Source organism: Ochlerotatus camptorhynchus, unplaced genomic scaffold, assembly GCF_037179485.1.
Source record: "Ochlerotatus camptorhynchus isolate MF236.1 unplaced genomic scaffold, CSIRO-AGI_Acam_v1.1 ptg000402l, whole genome shotgun sequence".
Lineage (NCBI taxonomy): Eukaryota > Metazoa > Arthropoda > Insecta > Diptera > Culicidae > Ochlerotatus > Ochlerotatus camptorhynchus.
In genome coordinates this window covers 1,468,717-1,490,179 of record NW_027040888.1, presented here as the reverse complement: position 1 = coordinate 1,490,179, position 21,463 = coordinate 1,468,717, and the positions used below count along the sequence as shown (strand labels likewise).

The 21,463-nt window shown below is 39.6% G+C and overlaps 1 protein-coding gene across 3 annotated transcripts in view; it reads left to right on the top strand.

The window, feature by feature from the left end:
• Positions 1-21,463, top strand: part of LOC135710797 (sodium-coupled monocarboxylate transporter 1) — a 104,355-nt gene that overhangs the window by 78,881 nt on the left and 4,011 nt on the right. The window contains exon 1 of one of the 3 annotated variants that reach the window (XM_065233479.1): positions 514-680. The exons of the other annotated variants lie outside the window; for them this stretch is intronic. Coding sequence (XP_065089551.1) covers positions 675-680 — 6 coding nt within the window. The 5' untranslated portion in view covers positions 514-674. Of the gene's footprint in view, positions 1-513; positions 681-21,463 lie in introns of those variants that run through there. 3 annotated transcript variants of the gene reach the window in all.

The window sequence follows — 21,463 nt, the reverse complement described above, 5'->3', positions numbered from 1 at the left end:
GGGGTGTTTACATCTAAATCTCAAGCTGGTAGACACTGGTGCCCTGTTTACATTTTGCTGGTGAACTTTTTTGCTAACAGCAGGCTCATTAGCGTTAGTGAAATAGCATTAGTGTGAACACCCCATACCGTTACTCGTTTCTTGGCGGCATCGAGTTCGCAGTGTTAACATACAACCGAACGCACTTGCGCATAATGCGAATAAGTTTACTGCGATTGTTAGGATCCCTACAGTAAACAAGTATTCTAGATCCTCGCCAATCGCTGCGCCCCCCTTCTGTGAACGTGTGAGATCGAAACCGTGCAAACTACTACCGTAGCATCACCCGTTTTGTTTAATTATACAACCCAAAGTGTGATATGGTAGTGACGCTAGTTGCCCACATTATATCACCATCCATCATCGTCGCCGTTGTCGTCGTCGTCGTCGTCGTCGGCGGGGCCGAGGCAACCTATCACTATCGTTCAGTCAGTCAGTGCGAGCAGGGGTAGTTTAGTAGACCAACTATCGGCCGACGGTCGGTTGATCATTCTCGTCGTGGTGCGTGTGCCTTATCGTCGTTACACAGTAGGTGTAGTCAGAACTGTCAACAGCAGCAGCGGCAGCAGCAGTGACCGGAAAGCTTTAATAACACCCAGAAGTTGCAGACGACAACTGCAACAAGAGCGCAAAAAATGCTGGTAATTGGATTTAACGAGGTGTTGCTTTTTTCGAGAGCGCAATTTGTTTTACTGTAGGCTCTCGGATGGGAGATTCACGTGTATCGATTGATGGTCGACGGGCTTTGGCCAGATTTGTGCAAAATTCCCCGGATGCTCGCGTGGATAATTGGTTTGACATTCTCGAAGAGGAGTCCTTCCGTAACCTGTCAGGCAGAATAGGAAGGTCATTTTGCACTCCGTAGAATCCTAAGAAGCTAAGTTTTCGAAAGCAAAATTGTTGGTCCTCCATCGGAACGAATGCCGCTTTTTCCGCAAACCGATTCGGTGGGATGACGTGCGATCTTTTCAAATTGCGCTCGGTGTTTAGTGGCTAGACGACGACGACGACGTCGTTGGCGGAGGGTAAGCGATTTCAATCACAGCTGGTGTGTGCATCTAATTAGTGTTAAATCGCGGCTGTATCTTGTGTGAACCTTTTTTTGTTTTGTTTTGTTATTGCGGCGCTGGCACTCGCGGTGGCAGCATTGTCACGGTCAAGTTTACTCACGTTCGATCTGAAAATAGTTCAGTTTGCACTACTGCCTGATCGAGAAAGGGAAGCACGTATTTCATAATTTGATGATCCGGATAGTTGCCTGAACTTGGAACTCGATTTTTTCACATGCTTGATACTGGAGCAATTTGCTCTTTCAAGGCTTGTGGTACATGCGTATTGAGTTTAGCTTTTATAGGCAATTTAAGAGGTAAATTTTCTTATGTAACGTTAGAAGCAATTACTGAATATTTTGCATCACTATCTAAAAGGTCTTTCCGGGCTAACAAGATACCGATAGCTTGAACTTTTTCTATTGCACAAAGCACAAATGGAATTGCTCACTATTGTCTCCTAGTGACTCAATTTTGAACTAAAATGGACATAACCATAATAGTCAAAGTGAACTGGGCAAGATTACCGACCTTTTTTAAAGCCATATTTACGAGATTTTACATGAACCAATATAACAGTGCTCACCTGCGCTACGTAGTGATGCAATTTTCAAATGAGCAGGTTAGAAGCGAAGACAACAAATCAAGAAGACTGGCAACTCTTCCATTTTCTCATACGAACGCTATGAGACAGGTACAATCGCGTCATTTGCCGCTCAAAGGTAAATGATGCTTCGAACGAATTTGATAGCAAAGATTACATCCTCAGAAGAAAGGTTTGTGTATTTGCTAATTTTTCTATGTGTTGCTTCCACCTTCACTCAAGCGCAGCGCTATTGTATCTGTCGCTTGATGTGATATCTTTGTTAGAAGGAAAGGAGTGTAAGTGACTGATCGATTCTCTTCATCGACTTTCTCTTTCGTTAATAATTCAGCTGCAAACACACGCCTTGATTCGTGTGCCATTCTGGATGCTAGATGAGAACCTCCTTTATCAAACTATGTGGCAGAAATAGCGCAAAATCTGTTTATAAAGCTACGGCTATCAAAAGAGAAAGTCGATGAAGAGAATCGATCAAAGTCGCTTACACCCCTTTCCTTCTACCCTCCCCAAATAAAAGAATCATCGTAGGAGAAATTTTGCTGAACTAGACCAAAATCGGCATTGCCAGAAGCAAAATTTTCAAAAACATATTAGATGCAATACATTGTAAGAAAATGTCGAACAATTGGACTCAATATCTCAAAAAGCAGCCTCGATGTCACTTCGGGAAAATTAAATTGCTTGCGTTGCAGAATTTATCTCTGAAACCAGTATAATGATTACGAGAAATCCTTAAATTTCCGCGATTGTCACTCATTTGGTAGCCCTTCGGTACTACGTTAGCAACTCAGTTTTAAATTTCCTGAATCGATACACAATCCCCTAGCAGTTTTAGCTACAGAACAGCTTATACAGGCATAAAATAGCTACATAAGCCTCAGTATTAGCCCATTTTTGCCTGTATAAGCTGTTCTGCAGCAAACATTGTTTGTTGGGATGCGCGTCGATTTGTTCAGAATTGAGTCCTCCCTGAAAATTGACTCAATCGCCTTTTATACTCGGCAAGTTTCTACAAGATTCCACCCAAGTAAAGTATTTATCATAAGACGTTAACTCTCAAACGGATGTGGATTTTAGTCAATCAGAATACTTTTCATAAGGCGTGAATTTTTACACGGATCTGAATTTTGGTAAGACCTTTTAACGACGCGCTGATTCTTGCTCCAAACATGAACTGATTTGAGTGGATTCGTCTTCGTATTCTTCTTGCTCGAAGAACAGCTGTTGAAACAGCGTGGATTGAATCTTCTCTCTTGTTGTCAGAGGACCTAGTGGACACCACAGTAAACAACCCTAACGAAACACCTGTTGTTTCAACCTGCTTCGTTCAGCTTGTTTGTCGATCAACTGTGGAGGTGAAACTGGCTTTCAACGTTCAACTTAGCCTCCACAGTTAGCCCGAAGAAAGCCTATCGACTTCCTACAATTAGTCAAAGGGAACTGGGCAGGATTACTGATCTTGGAAACCGTTTTAAAATCAGTCTAACGAGATTCAGTAATGACCAATATTGACAATTATGATTTTTTCATCAATCTTACGAACAAAATCAAACATCTACGGTAAGAGATTTCAAGTCAGATGTGAGACAACTTTTTTTTTGGGCACGCCTCACAGTGGAACGAAAAAAATATGGGTATGGCCAATTGCGACGAAACTACTGAGTGCAGCATTTTGATGTCTTCTAGAAGGTTACTTTAATTATTTGAGTACTTTATTTGAATGGTGACAATTTTTGCTTAAGGGGAGTATACACTTAGATAAAAATAAAACATATTTTTTTTATGTCCTGATAAAATCGACGAATATGAACGGAAACATTGTAGATGAAGTAATTTTAAGGAACTTTGTCCAAAACGACAATTTTCTATTCCTCAAGTGGACGAAATTATAGGGTTTCAGTGGAGTACCCCTCGACATCAGCTGTTTTCGACTAAAATTGTGAGCTGCGATGTATAGGTATTAATCTAATTCACTTATTTACCAACCCATTTACTCAGCCGATTTGATCAAAAGTGAGACCTATCTTAAAATTGACCACTTAATCGTCTTTCATACCAGGCAAGTTTCTACAAGATTCGGCCTCAAACAGAGTACTTTTTGTAAGACTTGAATCCTCAAACAAACGATCATATTGGTTAGGCAAACACCGCATAGGTGATTCTTGTTCCAGACACGAACTGATTTGAGTGGATTTTGTTGCAGCAGCATGGATTTAACCTTCTCGACCCTAATGAAACACCTTTGGTTCCAACTTGCCTCGTTCAGCTTGATGATTAACTGTGGAGCTGGAACTGGCTCGTTCGATTTAGCATCTCAGTTTCCTAGGTTGTATTTTGTGAACAATTTGAGGTTATCCCATATTGAATAAGACATTTTTCACAATAGTGGGTCATCGATAAAACGCTATGCTTTGGGGCTGACCACCAGTTGCCTTATATTTTAGAGTTTATCAATTGTTTGTTATTTCATATCTAATTCGTGAAAAATTGTATTTTCGGTTTCCTGAATTGTTAGACCATAATAGGTTTTATCTTACCGCCAAAGTCATGTCCTGAGTCAGCTTCTTCTGAAACAAGGTTTCCTGTAAGTTGGACCACTCACTAACTTTTTATACCGTGGACCGCCGGTAATCTGACCGTTTTTAATCTGAGTTTGAACACCTTTTAATTTAAACCCCTCTAATCTGCACGGCGTGCAAACTAAAAAAAACTGCAAATAAGGCTACCAGAAACACGCTATTCTGATGATCATAGGGTTACTAGACGTTCAAATTAAAAAATAACTCCGTTAATATTGACGCAGTGTCGTTCAGATTAGCGGAGGTATCTGACCACTTTCTCCTAAGGTCGGCTTCAAGTAGAGGTTTTTTTTTCCCTCAAGACTTGAATTTTCGGACGGATGAGATTTTCAACGTGAGACTCCATACCGAGGGGGAAGACAGTGTAATCTCTACTTAATATATTTAAAAGATTAGAAAATAGTGAACGGGAATGAAAATATTAGCGATATTTATTATGTCATCTGTCAGAAAGTACGATAAGCGACTTTTTACTTCAGTGTTTATTTTGATATGTAAAAAAAGGCAGTGGAGTTTTCTAATGCCGTTTTAGTTTGGTAAACCAGGTTCGAAACTGGGTTAGTTTCTTCAAACTATCAGGTGAACTGAAATGTTGCGTACATGTGTATATGTGACTTTAAATAGAAAAGTCAAAAAGGCAATGACAGCTAGCTGCCAAGGGATTCTTCAATATCAGTTTTCAGTTTAAATATGCACTGGGAATTCGCTTGCTCGCTGCTGATTGAGTCCGCAGCCAAGCTAATTAACACTAATTTATGACCATGAAGGAGACATAATCCAACAGGATGATTACATATGCTTGAGGAATAAGGACAGTAGGCAGCAGAATCGTTATTGAAATAGCTTATTTCATCTTTGCTAAAAATTGTATGCAGTTCAACAAAACCGCATATGTCTCGTACCACAATTAAAAATTGACATTACTTGCGGTGATTCGGGATATTTATAAAACCGTTTTCAGCCAGTCTGAGGATTGCTTGTTATAGCTATGCTCAAGATTCTATGCAATTTAGAATTAAAATCGTGCATTTCTAGGATGACTTTCAGGAATTGACCGTTTTCCCGGTGATTCCGGATATCTGGAGATTCGTTTTCCTGCCACCCAGTAACAGAATCGGTATGAGGATTCCATTTTTCATCTATGCTCAATATTCTATGCTAATTATGCATTGACCGTACACGGGGTATAACCATAGGTATAGTATAGGTATAGACCATAATCCTCTCACTAGTTTTCCCGGTTCGGCTGGTCAACTACAAGTCCAATCGATTCCCTATCTGTTTTGTTGAAAAGCCAATACCATTTAAATTAGGGCTCAAATTCAAAATTTGATGGACGCATTGCTGAGAACCAGCCATGCCAACCTGAATCGATACGCATTATGCTCAAGAGTCTCAGGTTTTTCCGATCCGGTTGACCAAATGCAGGTCTAATCAGGTAACTTTCTATATCATTTGAAAGTAGACTCCTATATCTATCGAATGGTTGGTAAATTACAAAAATAGATCATCACAATGCCATGCTTTTCTGGTGGACCAGCGTGAGGCCATGGATGGTCCAAATGTGATTGAAAGTAAAACGACATTTGAAAAAAAAAAAAAAAATCGCGAGGATTTAGATTGATTTTCATGATTGGACCATTTTTACGGGTGTTCTGGATCTTCTGGAGACTACTTCTCCCGAAGTAAGCGATGTATCATATGACTCATATGGCATATGGCACAGCATCATATTTTCTCAAAAATTTCTTCGCAGAACAGCCGGTTTCCATTCTCCCGGAACCACTTCGGTTTGTAGTGGATTCCGTGCGGTCATGATGACCAAATGGAATTCCGACCACTTAAATGGCAATAAGAGGTTTGTACAGTTACATGTCTCGCACTCCTCTTGCTGTAGTTATACTGAAAATCGCACTCAAATTGTGAATTTTATAGCAGAAACAATATTGGATCTTAAAAGACCCAGAAGCCGGGCGTGTGACTTTTTTTTTATTCTGAGTCACTGTACGTGCTCAAAAACTCTTGAAACTTTACCAGAAGTTTGGAAAAGTCACCAAATTTCATCATCATCGAGCTTTTGGCTTTTACCAATACCATACGTTTTGAATGTATGCATGAAACTGATGAACCTCGAAAAAAAATTCGGGTTCGAACCTAGTCGTTTTTCAGGTTGCTTGGTCGTGAACCTAGGTTGGTAACTGGCGTTCAAACTATCAGTTTGACAGCTCCTAGGTTGCAACCCGGGTGAGGATTCGCTTCAAACTAAAACGGCATAACATTGTCAAAGAAGGAGGTTCCTGGCGAAAAATCCACCAGAACTTCCGTTGACAGCATAGAAAAACAACGTCAACAACGTCGGAAAAATCCGAGGGATGCGACACATCTAAATCTCAATGCTAGATGCTCAACAAATCTCACACTAGCGAATCAATCTTCGAACAATCTTCTTTCATTTCTCGCATCTACTTGCAGCGCGCATCATATTTTTGAAAGAAATCTCGTGCGCGCAGCTAACGAAGATCGCAGTAGGCCGCGCTTGAAAGCTGACGTGTTTTTCTTTTGCTGCGTATTTTTCGTCAGTGAATTAAACATTTTTTGCTTTAAATTTGATAATTTGTGTGCTGAAATTTAGTTTCAAGTGTACATAAAGTTACCATTTAGTGATATATCGTGTTTTGCCTGTGTGACTAGATTGGTCTTGAATCTAACCTCCAAAATCTACGACGCAGATTCAGTTTCATTGTTCGGTGTCGAAAATTGCCTCCTGAGAGCCCGGTTCTCCGAGTTCGGATGCCACATTTTCGACGTGTAGTTCTGTTCTATTGAGAGTTCGTAGCCCGGGAACTTGCTGATAATGTGTCCATCGCGAGTTTTTGTGTTGATTCGGTGGCCAACGTTGCCGTGAATCAGCAAGTTTTCCGCTTGCAAAAGTGCTTGGCTTCTGGTCTCTCGCCGGTGTCGGAGATTGCGAGCAATATGAAAGATGCCTCAGTGCATTCGCCCAAGACTGAACGGTGGCCGCGAAAGGCTCCTGGGGAAAGCACAAGACGTGAACCTCCTCCCAGATGACCATGGCAATGCAAGACAATTTGTGTTCTTTGAAGTAACTATTACGACAAAGGTGAATCACGAAATGAGATGCAAAACGTAGAGAAAACTACGGAACCCATGGATTGGAGGATCAAATTGACATGGTACCAGTCGAAATACTTTTTACAATTAAATAAAAAACAAACTAAATACGTGCCAGGATTCAAAAGAACATTTTGAAAGTGGAAGTGTGTGTGTAATACTAATATCCAATTGATATAGGTAATACATACATGCGGCGCTTATTGTAAGTGAAAGTAACCTCGGAATGAGCGTGACTCTCCAGACACTCTGAAATGGGTGGCTGGATCTGCAATAGAGCTATCGCCGTCTAACTTCCGGACTAGAGCTGTCTACAATGACTATAAATGCGACATTGTAGAGAGAGTTCTTCCATAATAACACTGCCGGCCAGTGGGGGTTAGAAGGAATACACACACAAATCTCGTGAGCGCAGCTAACCGCAGCAAAACACAATTTTTCCTGCATCGTAAATAGAGTCGCCCCTCTCGGAAAAATCCACAGGAACTTTCGTTGGCAGCATCCAAAATCTCCACCAGAAGTGACTAGATCCTCTACCGTTGAGGATTCAGAAAATCCACCGTTTGCTGGATCAAAAATCTCCCCCGAAATCAACTTGAACTTCCTCCGTTGATAACTTCAGAAAAATCCGCTGGAATTTTCGTTGTCAGCATCGAAAATCTCCACCGGAATCGACTGGAACCTGCTCCGTCAATAATTCTGATAAGTCCACCAGAACTTTAATTTGCAGCATCGAAGGTCTCCACCAGAATCTGATGAAAACTGTTCCGTCGAAAATTCATAAAAATCCACTGAACCTTTCGTTGTCAGCATCTCCACCGGAATTGACTGAATTACCCTCCGTTGACAACGTCTAAAAATTCCACCATAATCTTCCGGATCTTTCGTGGGCAGCATCCGAAATCGCCACCGAAATGGACCACCGACCTCCTTGGTCGACGTAAGATAACTACGCTCAAATCCTTCGTATCTTTCGTTGGCAGCATCCGAAATGTCACCGGAACTTTCGTTGGTAGCATCGCAAGCAGCTCGAACTTCCTTCTGTTGGAACCTTTGAAATAGAATAAAATTCGTGACTTGCACGCGCGCGGTGAGTTTTACAGAATGAACACTGAACAAAAAAGTAACCCTAAAACTGAATCAGTATTAGGCGGGATTAGAAAGTATAGGAAAATATTTGCTAATCTCTTGGCGTTGACGAGAGCTCTGTTACTCTTTACTCCTATGGGAAAATTGCTTTTGTAACTGTCAGTCTATGTGTGAAACACTTTTTCGTATTCTCTCACTCCACCACAAAATCCTATAAGTAACTGTCAAAATTTGTGTGAAGAAACGTAACTTCGGCACTGTCGTCAAGGTGAATTAGATCTAAATATTACAATGTCTTCCTCCTCGCTCCAGACGCGCCAACTAATCCAAGCGGGTTTGTCATTCTCGATGATCAACTGTGTTGAAGCTGTAAGTTGGCCCCGCATAGGGAAAAAAGACGGTCAAAACCCTTTTCTCACCTTTCCCGATGTTCTAGCGTTTAAGTTTCTTCGAAAAAGTTTCTTGAAATGTTATTTTGCATCTTTTAAAATATGCATCTACAATTTTATTAAGGTGGAATTACACATAGAAAAACTATTTTTTTGTAATCACAAGATCATAGCAACAATCAATTCGAAACTAACGATTTTAAATTGGCTCACTACTTGACTAGCCTATTGGTCCCAGGCAAATCGATTAACGTACCCCATTCTAGTATAAATTCCAGTACTACACTATATTTGTTTTGATTCGCTATGAAAGTTCGACAGACAAAATCAGGGGTTCGTGGATTTTCCAATGTTTCGAGGAACCGAAGATAGTACCAGAGCTGAGCCAAAAAGTTGAGCTCGTTTCTTCGGGACCTTCTGGTCTTAGAGTTACCTCTTTGATCATAGGTTGTTCTTCGGCAAAAATGTAAAACGATGAATGTCATGAAATTTCGCTCAAGACGCTGAGTTTCTATAGCAAGTCTAAATCTAGCGAGATATAAATGGACTTTTGTCAGGACTACCCCGAGGGGGGCGTCACATCTAAATCTCAATTCTAGATGCTCGAAAAATCTTATACTAGCGAATCTACGAGTCATTTCTCGCATCTACTTGCATCGCACATCATTTTTTTTGTAGGAAATCTTCAGAATCGTCATCAATCTTCTTTCTATCTACTCAGCATGCGCGCAGCTAATTGCACCAAAACAAAATCTTTCCTGCATCGTAGATAGAGTCGTCCCCCTCGGACTACCCTAAAATCAGTTTTTGCATCATAAACCTTAACTAATCAATTCGACATGTTCTACAAAGTTTTCAATTTCCCATCTATATCAAAATCTCAGGTTTTATGAGTCAAAAATATACTTTGCTACCCCTTATATATGTGAAATGAGTGTTTGCAACCTTGTCTTGACTGGGTAGAACACCTTTTGTTCCACCCTACTTCGTCTATTAACTGTGGAGGTGAAACCGGGTCGTTTGGATTAGCCTCCACAGTGAGAACGGTGACAGCCTACCGGATCATTTACGATTAGCTTCAGTGGTAGTCCGCACGTTTTTGCACTGCATCCGTTCAACGCAAAAAGCACTTGTCTATCTTAAAAATTAATCCCCTTCCGGAGAAGGGAATTTCCTTTCTTTCATAAACAAATTTTAATCGGACTAAATTTCCAACATTTCTATACCGACTTGACCTAAACAGTTTCCAGACAAATCACTCCGAACAGATATCGGAAACCAATTTAAACACTCTATTCGCTCGAGCAGGTCATCCAGGTTATCGTTTGTTCCGCTGCCGCCCTTCTAAACCACTTTGTTCCATTAGTGCTCGCTTGTTGGATTGAACCGGTTCAAATTGAAACCGGTGCTAATTATCGAAATTAAAAAGAAAACAACTCTGATCGTTCGTCACTAAACAGTGCACATGCCCCTGTACCGAACGAACGAACTAAACACATTGTCCACCATTAATGGCCGGTGGTGGAACGACGTGCCACAATGAAATCCGTTTTAGGGGAAAAAAAAAAGCTTAACAGAGAAAGAATTATCCCACCCAAATGGTATGCACATTATTCAACCCGTCTGTTGGTATTCACACGGATGGCATTATCGATGTGGCGGCTACTAATCACCGTCACCTTGCGCCGGTAGTTGTTTGGATACCTATTAGCCTCCACACACTACGCTAGTCTAACTAGTGTGTTTGAGTTACACATGCCAATGCAAACAAATGCGACTGTAGATGATCTTCCGAGTTGTTGTTTTTGAGAGTGTGATTACCTACATATTCGAATGCTCACACGAACCGGGCCGATCATTCCCGGAAAGGGAAAAATAAAAAAAAAACTTCAGTTTCCATTGAGTGAGAGGCCGTAGTCGTCGCAACTGGCAGATTTCCGCAGGTGTCCGGAGACAAGGACGACAGAACGCGGAACGTTTCCTGGAAAGCGGTTGCATTTCCCGCTTTGCGCAACCAGAAAAGTCAAGTACAAAGATAGCAGCCCAACAGGACGGACGGTGCTCATTCAGTGTTTGACGTCGCAGTCCTACAATTAAAGGCAATTGAAAGCAATCTTTCTCACCCGGATTTGGCCGGCTGCAGAGCGTTATGCGAGTGAGAAGTGAATCGTTAAAGTGAAAAGAATTCGACTTGTTTTGGAAACTTTGGGAAAAATGGCGGCGCCTTCGAGAAAATTAGTAAGTAGCTGGAAGCGGATTGACATCGTTAATGGATCCAGTAAATATGTGCATTTGGCGTCGAACGCCGTCACGATTCGAATTTTCACGAGTGCCTGTTAAATGTTGGGCAGTTAAACGCATTCAGCGATTTTAACGCACCGCCTGAAATCGATTAACGCGTCTTTGATAAAATCTTCGGTTTGTCTATATGTTACGTATCAGAACGGGGTGGGGACCCACATGATGGTGACGACGGTGATGGTCATGATTCATCCGGTGGGAACTACAACCAAGGAGTTGGATGTTTATTGTCATTTGAAATGACAATAAACATCAAATTCGTTGTTTGTGTTTGGAAAATGACTCATGGAATTTTAAATATTTCGGTTGATTTTGGCTGGCTGGACAATGAAGGGAGCCTAATGTTGCTGTTGAGGTTAATGGTGATATAAGAAACTTTGTTGACGAACCTGCCATTGCAATTTTTCAGTGTAACACATGGGAACAGTACTTCCATAGAGGTAACTCTAAGACCAGAAGGTTCCGAAGAAACGTTCTCAACTTTTTGGTTCAACTCTAGTATTCTCTTCCATCCCAAGCTAATCGATGCACCCCTCGAAACATAGGAAAATCCACGAATCCCCATGTTATCTGTCAAACGTTCATAGCGATTAAAAACAAACATTGTGTTGCACTATAATTTTGACTAGAATGGAATACGTTAATCGATTTGCTTGGGACCAATAGGCTAGTCAAGTAGTGAGCCAATTTAAAATCGTTAGTTTCCACCGGTTGGTTCTACTCGATTGTAAATACTAGCTTTTTTTCAAATCAAGCTGAATAATGCATTAGGTCTTAACAACAACATTGACAGTACTTTGACTATATGTTTTAGTATTACTTCTGCGTGAAGTCAACGATTTACATAGTTGAAGATGCTAATTTCAAATAACAGACTGTAGTGGTAATTTTTATACGATAGATGGAGTAGATTAAAGCATAGAGTTAATAGTTCCGTTAGAGTATGGCAGTGTGAAGATGGCATATAGATATTAGAATAGCGAGCTAGGACAACTTTTAAGGAAGGTGCAAATCGGTTTTTTCATCTCTCTTTGGAGAGGGTTGGTGAGGGGTGTCCCCCCGCCACATTGAAAGATTACTTTCGTCGACTTTCTCTTTGCATCGTTACGGCCATGTCAACACATTCCCAGCTAATTTCTGCTCACAGATCGATGATGAAACGGTTGTGAAATTCGATGAAGAGAATCGATTAATGTTACTTAGGACCTAATGCATCGTTCAGCTTGAAATGTACTAGAATGTCTTTGTTCTAAAAGGCCCCCCACATTAGATCTGTTCTTGATACGCTGACAGAAATTTGACAGTTAGACAACAGATTTAGCTGTCACTTTGCCGCAACGCGTCAGATCCGCATCTAATGCGGGTGGGCTTTAATTCTTTCAGTCTACGCTCAGAAAATATTCTATTATTCTAAATTGTATAAAAGCTACGCTAAATCCACATAACATATGTGGAAATTCATGCAAAAAGCTGACCTTTTTTTGCCTCAGTGGTATAACTGGCATAGTTGGACATCGATCTGTCAAAATAAAAGTTTCGTGATATCGACACTGAGCAGTCATAAGGACCAATGCATTGGCCCTTATGAAAGTAAGCATTGACGTTGACGGCGACTCTGCAACTCTTTACTCCTGGTAAAATCCCATAAGCATCTGACAATCTGTGCATGAAATCTAGCGGACTTTGTCTTATCTCTTCATTCCTCCAGCAAGCCGCCGTTTCTTCATGCAAATATTGACAGAATCGTATGGGATTTTCATAGGAGTGATAGGGTAAAGAAATGTGCACCAAGTTTCACGCACAGACTGATGTTTGCTTATGGGATTTTACCATAGGAGTGAAGAGTTATAGAGTGACCGAAGAGGCGAATTGTCAATAGTCACGGTAATGCGTAATGAGATGTAAACAGGTGAGGCCCAGATAATTTGTCGTCTCCTTTGTTCCTCCGCTGTTTAAATGCTTGACGAAGTTTGACGTGTATGCATTCTTTTATCGACTAGTTCGACAGGGGGCTTCTTAAAGGATTTTTTAAACTAGTATTTTCAAGTCGGTTAGAAGGCAATCAATAGCGTTGTTATTCAGTAATATTGTCTATTTACAGATGCAATAATTCTTCGTCTCTTCGATCTTTTTGGTTTGCATTGGATTCATTACGGAAAATGTGTTACTTGCATGTAATTGGATGCAAACATTTCGAAGATTTGATGTCGAATAGGTGTGAAACTATCATCACAAACGAAGTGACAGACGGAGCGGCTCGAAAACTTTGGTGACTAACCTGCTATTGCAATTTTTAGTGTACCACATGGCAACACCACTACTACTGGATTGTACCACATGGCAACACTACTATTGGATTGAACTAGCATTTTCACCAAATGTACTAGAATATTTTGGTTCTATCTCTTTCACTCTACTCAAAACTGAAATGCATAAAAAAATGACAAAATGATACGCACTCTTTGCACACTGTCAAAGAATCATTGTACACAAAATCAACTTTGTTCAAATCAAAACAAAAAAACTAACCCATCTGGTGGATGATGGCACAAGCTTCCAAGAAAATTCTATTACAGTGACCCACATTATTTAAATGGATTTCTTCGCCAGTAAGTCGTCTGTCACTTCGTTTGTGCTATCATTATGTCTGTGGTATGTTGAAATATTGTTAACTGTGCTGTTAGTGAGTCAACTTATGATTACAGCATGAAATATCCAGTTGATGCATATTAACGATTATTTTCGTTAGTAAATAGTACTTAACTTTGATACATCTAGCTGGGAGTCCCACCCTGTGACCTTAGCCATACTAGTCGAAAAAAAATTTGTTATGATTGTGTGTAGCTCCTCCTTTGCCTTTTCGATCAACAAGGATCAACCTTACCACGTTATTTTGAAATCTTGGATATTGCAGATATTGATAAGCGCTCGATATCATTTATCGTCCTGGTTGCAAAATTCTTGCGAATGAAACGATACAAAGTCAGCTAAAAACACTGCATATTTTTCAAATGGGACTTCTGACTCTTGTTCCAAATTTTGCTGCTTCGCTCTGAACTTCAAAATGTAAGCACTCCAAACTTACGTGTTCACGTTTTTCCTCCTACGAAACTTAATTAAATCCAAGTTTGATGCAATTGGTTCCAAAAAATTAGAAAATGTCCAAAGAAGGAAATGTTACATGCATGTTTCTTCTAAGTTTACCACAGTTTTGCTATGTGCATCAAGGTGATGGATTTTTAAAGTTAGCTACATAATTAAAAGTAAAACACATAAATGGTTAAGAAAATAGTAAGACATGAGTTCAGGAGTGCTAGGACAAATTATAAACCACGGTAGAATTATTTAAATTAATTGACAAGCCATTTGATCCCCTTTCTGATTTTACAGCTGGTATAATCAATTTGACAGATTGATGTCCATCTATACCACTTGAAATCACTGAGATGGGGTCGATTTTTGATGATCGAGTTCCACATATGTTATGTGCTAAATCGCAACTCTCCAGACCGACGCATCCCAAGTAACCAAAAGTTCTGATAAATTGCTATTTGTGGCTTAAGCAGCTTATTATTATTATTTAGCTTTATTAAGGAGGCTTGGGCTGGTTCGCCTCCAATTAAGCAGCTTGGTTGAAGGTGGTCTAGAGAATTATAAGTAGTCTCATTTTTGAGTCGTTATAAGAACTTGAACTACCATAATTTAAGAGCATTCTAAGCAGTTTCTGGTGGAGCTTTAACGGAACTTTTGCATAAATATAAGAATTATGATTTATTTGAGCCACTGATCATTTCATATTTACGTACATTAAATTTTGTAACTAATAAAGACTTGTGCGGATTGCTTCATGTTGGCTATGATGGACCTTTTAAGAAACTTTCAAGTCCCTTAAAAGTTCCGCAGGTAACTTTTAAGATACTTTAAAGTTGCTAAAAAGTTCCGCTGAGAACTTGTTCGGTACTTTGTTGTGACCATGTTTTCAGCATTGCCTGCAGTTCATAAGAAGTGCTAAGGGATGCTTTTTGGGACTTTTTTTTTAACTTCAAGTTGCTTGGAGTACGCATCGGAACTTTTTGGAGCCTGAAGATCCTCGTGTGCTTTCTATCCAGCTTTCCATGCTCGGTAATGGCGGCCTGTTTGTATGAATAAATGTATCCCTCACTGTGCTTTTGACACTAACAGGAGGGCGTATGTTGTTCCATTTTCTTCTGTTCCTGGTAGAGGGAAAGCGAGGGGTGAAAATCCGAATGTTGACCTCCAGATAGTGTCAAAAAGCACAGTGAAGGATACATTTATTCATACAAACAGGCTGCCATTACCGAGCATGGAAAGCTGGATAGCTTCTAATGTAGCCAGAATGTTCTGTTGAAAGTGGGTTTTATCCAGAGATCGAAATTTTCGCCTACTTGAGAAGAAAAACCTCATTTCTCACCTGCTAGGAGAAATAGATGAGAATGTGAGAAGCGAAAGAATATTATACGCTCACAGCAGTTTTCGCGAGAAAAGCAACAGCGATTTTTTTTTCGGAGAGCATGAGCGGCAGATAAATCGTTTCTTTTTCAGTGAATTCTTGATGCCGATAAGGATTTTTCACTTCTTTCATACACCTGAAAATTCACTTTCCGCACGCAAACGATGATCCGAAATTAAGGACCAAAACAACAGTTAGGGCACATCCATAAGTTACGTAGAATCTGAGGAGTAATGGAGAGGGGGTTTCAACATTTGTAACGGACCATGCATAAGGTATAGACAAAAAAACGTCATGAAGGGGGAGGGGAAGGTCTAAAATTGGTTAGAAAATTGCATCGTCATTTATGGATGACCCTTATGATTTGACAGAAGGTATAAAATGGAAATAAAAAAATCTGGCGGACTGGTTGAAACCAATGAACTGCAAACAGGTGAGGATAAAAGAGACGGCGAATTCCGAAGCCTCAACTGTTTCCATAACATTGGGTTGGAACCGAACAATTTGGGGTGGTATTTTTTTCACTCTTCGTAGTTTTCAGAGCCAAATGGGTGATGAAAAAGTATTTTCGTTGGTTTTTGAAGAGAGATATTTTCGGATTATGTATGAGAGAGGCTAATGAATTATCGGTGAAAAAGGAGAGATGAAAATGTGAACGGTTCACAACTCACCGAAAAGTAGCTTGAGTGAGGAAATGCTTATCGTGCAGCTGAGTGAATATGTCTACCTCTGGTTTTATCGATGAATGCGGAACTTTTGGTTGCTTGGAAAGAAAGTTCTGTCGGAACTTTATTTGAACTTTATGGAACTTGAAAGTTATTTCAGAACTTTATTCGAACTTTATGGAACTTGAAGGTTCTGTCGGAACTTTATGTGAATTTTGTCGAACATGGAAGTTAGTTTTATCGTTGTAATAGGTCGGTATAAAACGAGAAAATACAAACTTAGTATAAATATAGTTTAAACATTGCAATGTTTAAAGCAGCGATATTGATAGGACATATACAAGCTGTTTATTGGTGTGGATGCGTTTTTTGATTTATGTCAAATAAATAACTGATTTTGAAAAAAAAAAGTGAACAGTGTTCTCAAATACTAAAGATATTTGGCCCACAGAGATATCGTACGAATTCAATGCCGTTATTCTAACTTAGTATATTTTTAAATCAAATTTTATTCCGATCAAATCGATTAAATTTAAATCATCCTTTGGTTAGAAATATTTTTGAGTGTAGTCAAAGCTGAAATGATTATGAAATTGAAAAAAGTCAAGCTGAACATTTATCGATTCTCTTCATCGACTTTCTCTTTCGTTAATAACTTAACTTGGGTACAGAACCGTCTGTTGTCGTGTTTGTCGCATTTGGCGTATAAAATTCTAGATAAAAGCTTCTTTCATCGATCTGTGTGCTGAAAACAGGGTGGCAAGTGAACCAGGAAACCAGGAAAACCGGGAAAAAGTCGGGAATTTGTGTTCAGCAGGAAAAACCGGGAAAAACCAGGAATTGCATAAGTCCACCAGGAAAATAATCCTGTTTGTATAATTTAAATAGGCTTTAAATTTTATGTATGTCAAAGTTTCTTTTTATAATCAGGTCAAAACTAACCATTTTGTTTAAGCTTAATCTTTCACACAACTAAACATTGATGAACAAAATTTACCCTGAGAATTTAGTAAATATATTTTGTATTTATTTTCAATTTATTTTTTTCTCGAATCAATTGCATGTATGATTTGTGCTTTATTGAAAGCAGATTTCAATTCAATAAAAAATTTCTATTTCTAAAAAAACTTCAGATAACGCCTTCGAACTTCATGCAAGTTCTACAAAACTCGGGAAAGTCTTACAAGTTTCAGGAAAATCCTGTGAACTGCTGTGATGACCTACGACGGTCAGGAAATCTCTCCGAACCTTCAGCGAAGTTCTACAAATTTCAGAGAAGTCTTATGAACTTCAGGGAAGTCCTTTAATCTTTGTGGAATAACTACGAATTTTACAGAATTTTCTACAGATTTAATGTAACTTCCACGGCATTTAGGCATTGCTTAAAATTTAAGGATAATCCTATGACACTATGGATTTTTTTCGAACTTCAGAGAAGTCTTCAATACTCTTGCGAAGTCCTCTGAACCTCCAAGCTCAAAAATGTTCCAAGAACTTCCGAGAAGTTGATTGAACTACAGGTAGTCCTACGAAATTCATGGGAGCTCTCCAAACTTCAGGGAATTTCCAAGAAATTAAGGAAAGACCCACAAACTTTTGGAAAACCTTTCGATATTTAAAGCCTTATGAACTTCAAAGAAGCTTTTCTAATTTTAGGGTCCTCATATATTCAGTTAAGTCCGTCAAACTTCAGGAAAGTCCTCAGATCTTCGAGAAAGTTCTTCGAACTTGAAGGAAGTCTTACGAACTTCCGAGAATTTCTACGAACTTCGTGGTACTTCTACGATATTTAAGAAATTCCTATGAATTTAAAAAAAAAACTCCGAACTTCAGGGAAGTTCTAAGATCTTAAAAAAAGTTCTTCGAACTTCGGGGAAGTCTAATGAAATTCAGGCAATATAAACTTCAATGAACCCTTCAGGAAAGACCTTAACGCTTCAGGGAAGTTCTACGAACTTAAGGGAGTTTCTATGAGCTTCAGCTTCTTTTAATAATAAGAGTTATTAAACCACCGTTGTTTATGAAATCTTTTTGAAATCATGTTGTAATCAAAATACCGCTAAATAAGATCCTTAATCGTTGACAATTTGCGGAAAATTTAAACAAACTGGAAATCCGTAAAATTGTTAGAAGCAAAGTTTTGTTTAAAGAGTCCTCATTCATATCACACTTCGCAATTTCACCTTGAGATAAACTAAAAATCTCAATAATAAAGTTAAAGTTTCAAAAACAGAAATCGCAAGATTTAGGGGCTTATAGATTTCTAAATTTTAGACATTAGATAGGGCTCCGCGCTAGTCCGTCGTATCTCAGCTTTTCTTCGTCATACACCCCTAAAATCGCTCATTTTACGGGTTATCGCAAATGTTTTAGTGTCAATCGTAATTAATCTTGTACGTAAAGATGTTTTTGCAAAAACATGAGTGAAAACGCTTTGCTATTATAGTTTTAGCACGGAAATAGGCGCAATGATACGACGAAGTAGCGCGGCTCCCTACTAGCAAACAGCAAACAATTAGATAAAGATCTCACGGGCATTTACAAGAACCTTAATACCTATTTTGGTTTGTGAAATTCCGCATTGCGCGAAAAATGATGGTACAAGGATTCACTTTATTTTTTTTTATTAAAAATTGTTTTTTAAATACATGGTTTTTAAATCCGGGAAATTTTTAAATCATTGGACAGGAAAAAACCAGGAATTTCAAAATGGAAATTCACTTACCACCCTGTGAAAATTGCTGGGAATGTCTTTACATTGATGCAAAGAGAAAGTCGACGAAGAGAATCAGTCAATGTTACTTAGGACCTAATGCAATGTTCAGCTTGAATTGAACCGAAATCTAAAACTTCATAAATTTTGGTGCACCAAATTGGCAAAAAATCACCATCTTAGCCCCACTCGGCTATACTTTAGTATGGGGCGAGCTGGGCGTATCTTTTGTAATAAATGACTCCTCTCGATGATTTCTAGGAATTCAAGGTACGCTCACGCAAATGACCGTATGCGTGATAATGTTTGCATCATTGAGCAATGTCAAAATTAAAAAACAAAATCTCAAAAATTTCGTTTTCGAGTTTTTTTTTTATTTATTCAAAGGGGGAATCTCAGAGTCTTAAACTATGTTAATCATCGATCGAGTTTCCACTTGCTGCAATTACGGCCTCCACACGCTTCCGGAATGCACGGCAGGTTCTAATAATGTAATCTGGATCCATTTCTCTCCAGGTACGGGTCAATGTTTGTCTGAGGCTTGCTGTACTTGGGTGGCGTTTGAACAGGCCTTGGCCTTCATGACGGGCCATATTGAGTAATCCAGCGGATTAAGATTGGGGCTGGATGGCGCCCACATATCCTTCACCCAGAACGGAAGGTATTCCTGTAACCACTTCTAAGTGCGGTTCGAGGTGTGGCTCGGAGCCACATCTTGTTGAAATACAACATTTGGCTTCGGACCGCACTGTTCTTTGATCCACGGAAGAACATACTTACTTAAAATCCCGATGTAGAACTCCGTGTTGACCTTGTCGCCTTCTGGAATGAACACCGGGTCAATTTTTTTATACCAAACACAATAACGCTAGCAGGATGCTTGGTCAGATACACGTTCTTGTGCTCGTCGGCCACATCTTTTACCGGAAGAGAGCTAATATACCGGTCGGTTCTGGAATTTGATACGGGATCGACGGTAAACATGCTCCCGTCGGTGAACAGGATTACCGGATTTTTTCGCTTAAGGAAGTTCAAGATTTTCTTGCATCGTTCGACTCGTAGCTCCCGGATGCGGTTGGTAATCATGTGAGTTTTTTTTCCGTGCCCTCGACTTCGCCCCGCAATCTTCCTTTACGATCTTCCGTGCCGTAAAGTCACTGATCCCGTGTTCCTTTGCCATTTTCCTTATTGAACGCACTGGATTCACCCGAATCTTCCTTTTGATAGCAGTGATAACCCTGGGAACCCGAGCTGACCTCGGACGACCTGTGGCCACCTTCGCGGATAGTTGTCCTTTCTTTTCTCGGTCTAAAACCCTTTTGACGGTCCACCGGGACACTCCCACGGCGATTGAAATGTCTTTTTGCGACATTTGCGCGTGGGACAAATCACGAATACGCTGCCACTTCTTCATGGTGCAACTGTCAAACTAAGTAAATCTTTTTCTTTTATTCACAGCCTACTACGGTATAAGCTATAGGTTACGAGCATGCAAAGAAAACCAAGGCATTGTATGCACAGGTGAAATGGGAACCTTATTTGTACGATGGTGCAAACATTATCACGCATACGGTAACATAATCTTCGGGTAGAGGAAGTCGTTCCCTGCCCGATGGTGATGTTGATTTATGTTGGCGAGCCTTGATTTTCTAGAAATCATCGAAAGAAGTCATGGTTTACAAAAGCTGTTACGCCCTGATTCAAACTCTATCTAGAGTTATGTGTCAAAAAGCGATGTGATTATTTTGCTTTAAATCTCGTTTTAAAAATCGAGGTGAAAGTCTTTTAAAAATCGAGGTGATCGAAAAATATATCATTACGCTCAAAAAACGAAGCTCTTGCAGATGATGTATAATAATCGATTTTTATTTTCAAAATTTAAGAACCCAATTGGGTTCTAAGGAGTATTGAGATAAATTCGTAATCGGCATTAAAAATGAAACCGAAATCCAAAATTTAATCAATTTTGTGTCCTGAAACTATTTTAAATAAGTGCGGTATTTTAATTAAGTCGGTGGGACTTTGTATGGGAGCGAGCTGTCAATTAATGCCAATGGTGCCAAAAATTAAAATTTCTAATCTTGAGTTCAAAATCGAAATAAATGTCTATGGGATCGATAAAAATATCGTTGTGCTCAGAAAACGAAGCTCTTTTAGATGACGTATAAAAACCGGATTGTTTTTCGAAATCAGAGCTGCTTTGGGTGCTTTGGGAGCTTTGTGACCTTAACAAATCATCAGCACTTTCGCATAATTCGTTGAATATCCCTAAGGTATCAGGGCAACCATGTTGAGTGCTACCAATCTACGGAATTGACCTCAAAATCCAATCTGATGATCCATCACCGCGGCACAATGTCAATCAAGTCACACGTTCAGCGGGGCCACGAATCGTAGCGTGCCAAGCGTTTTTCCCCACTATACAACAAAGT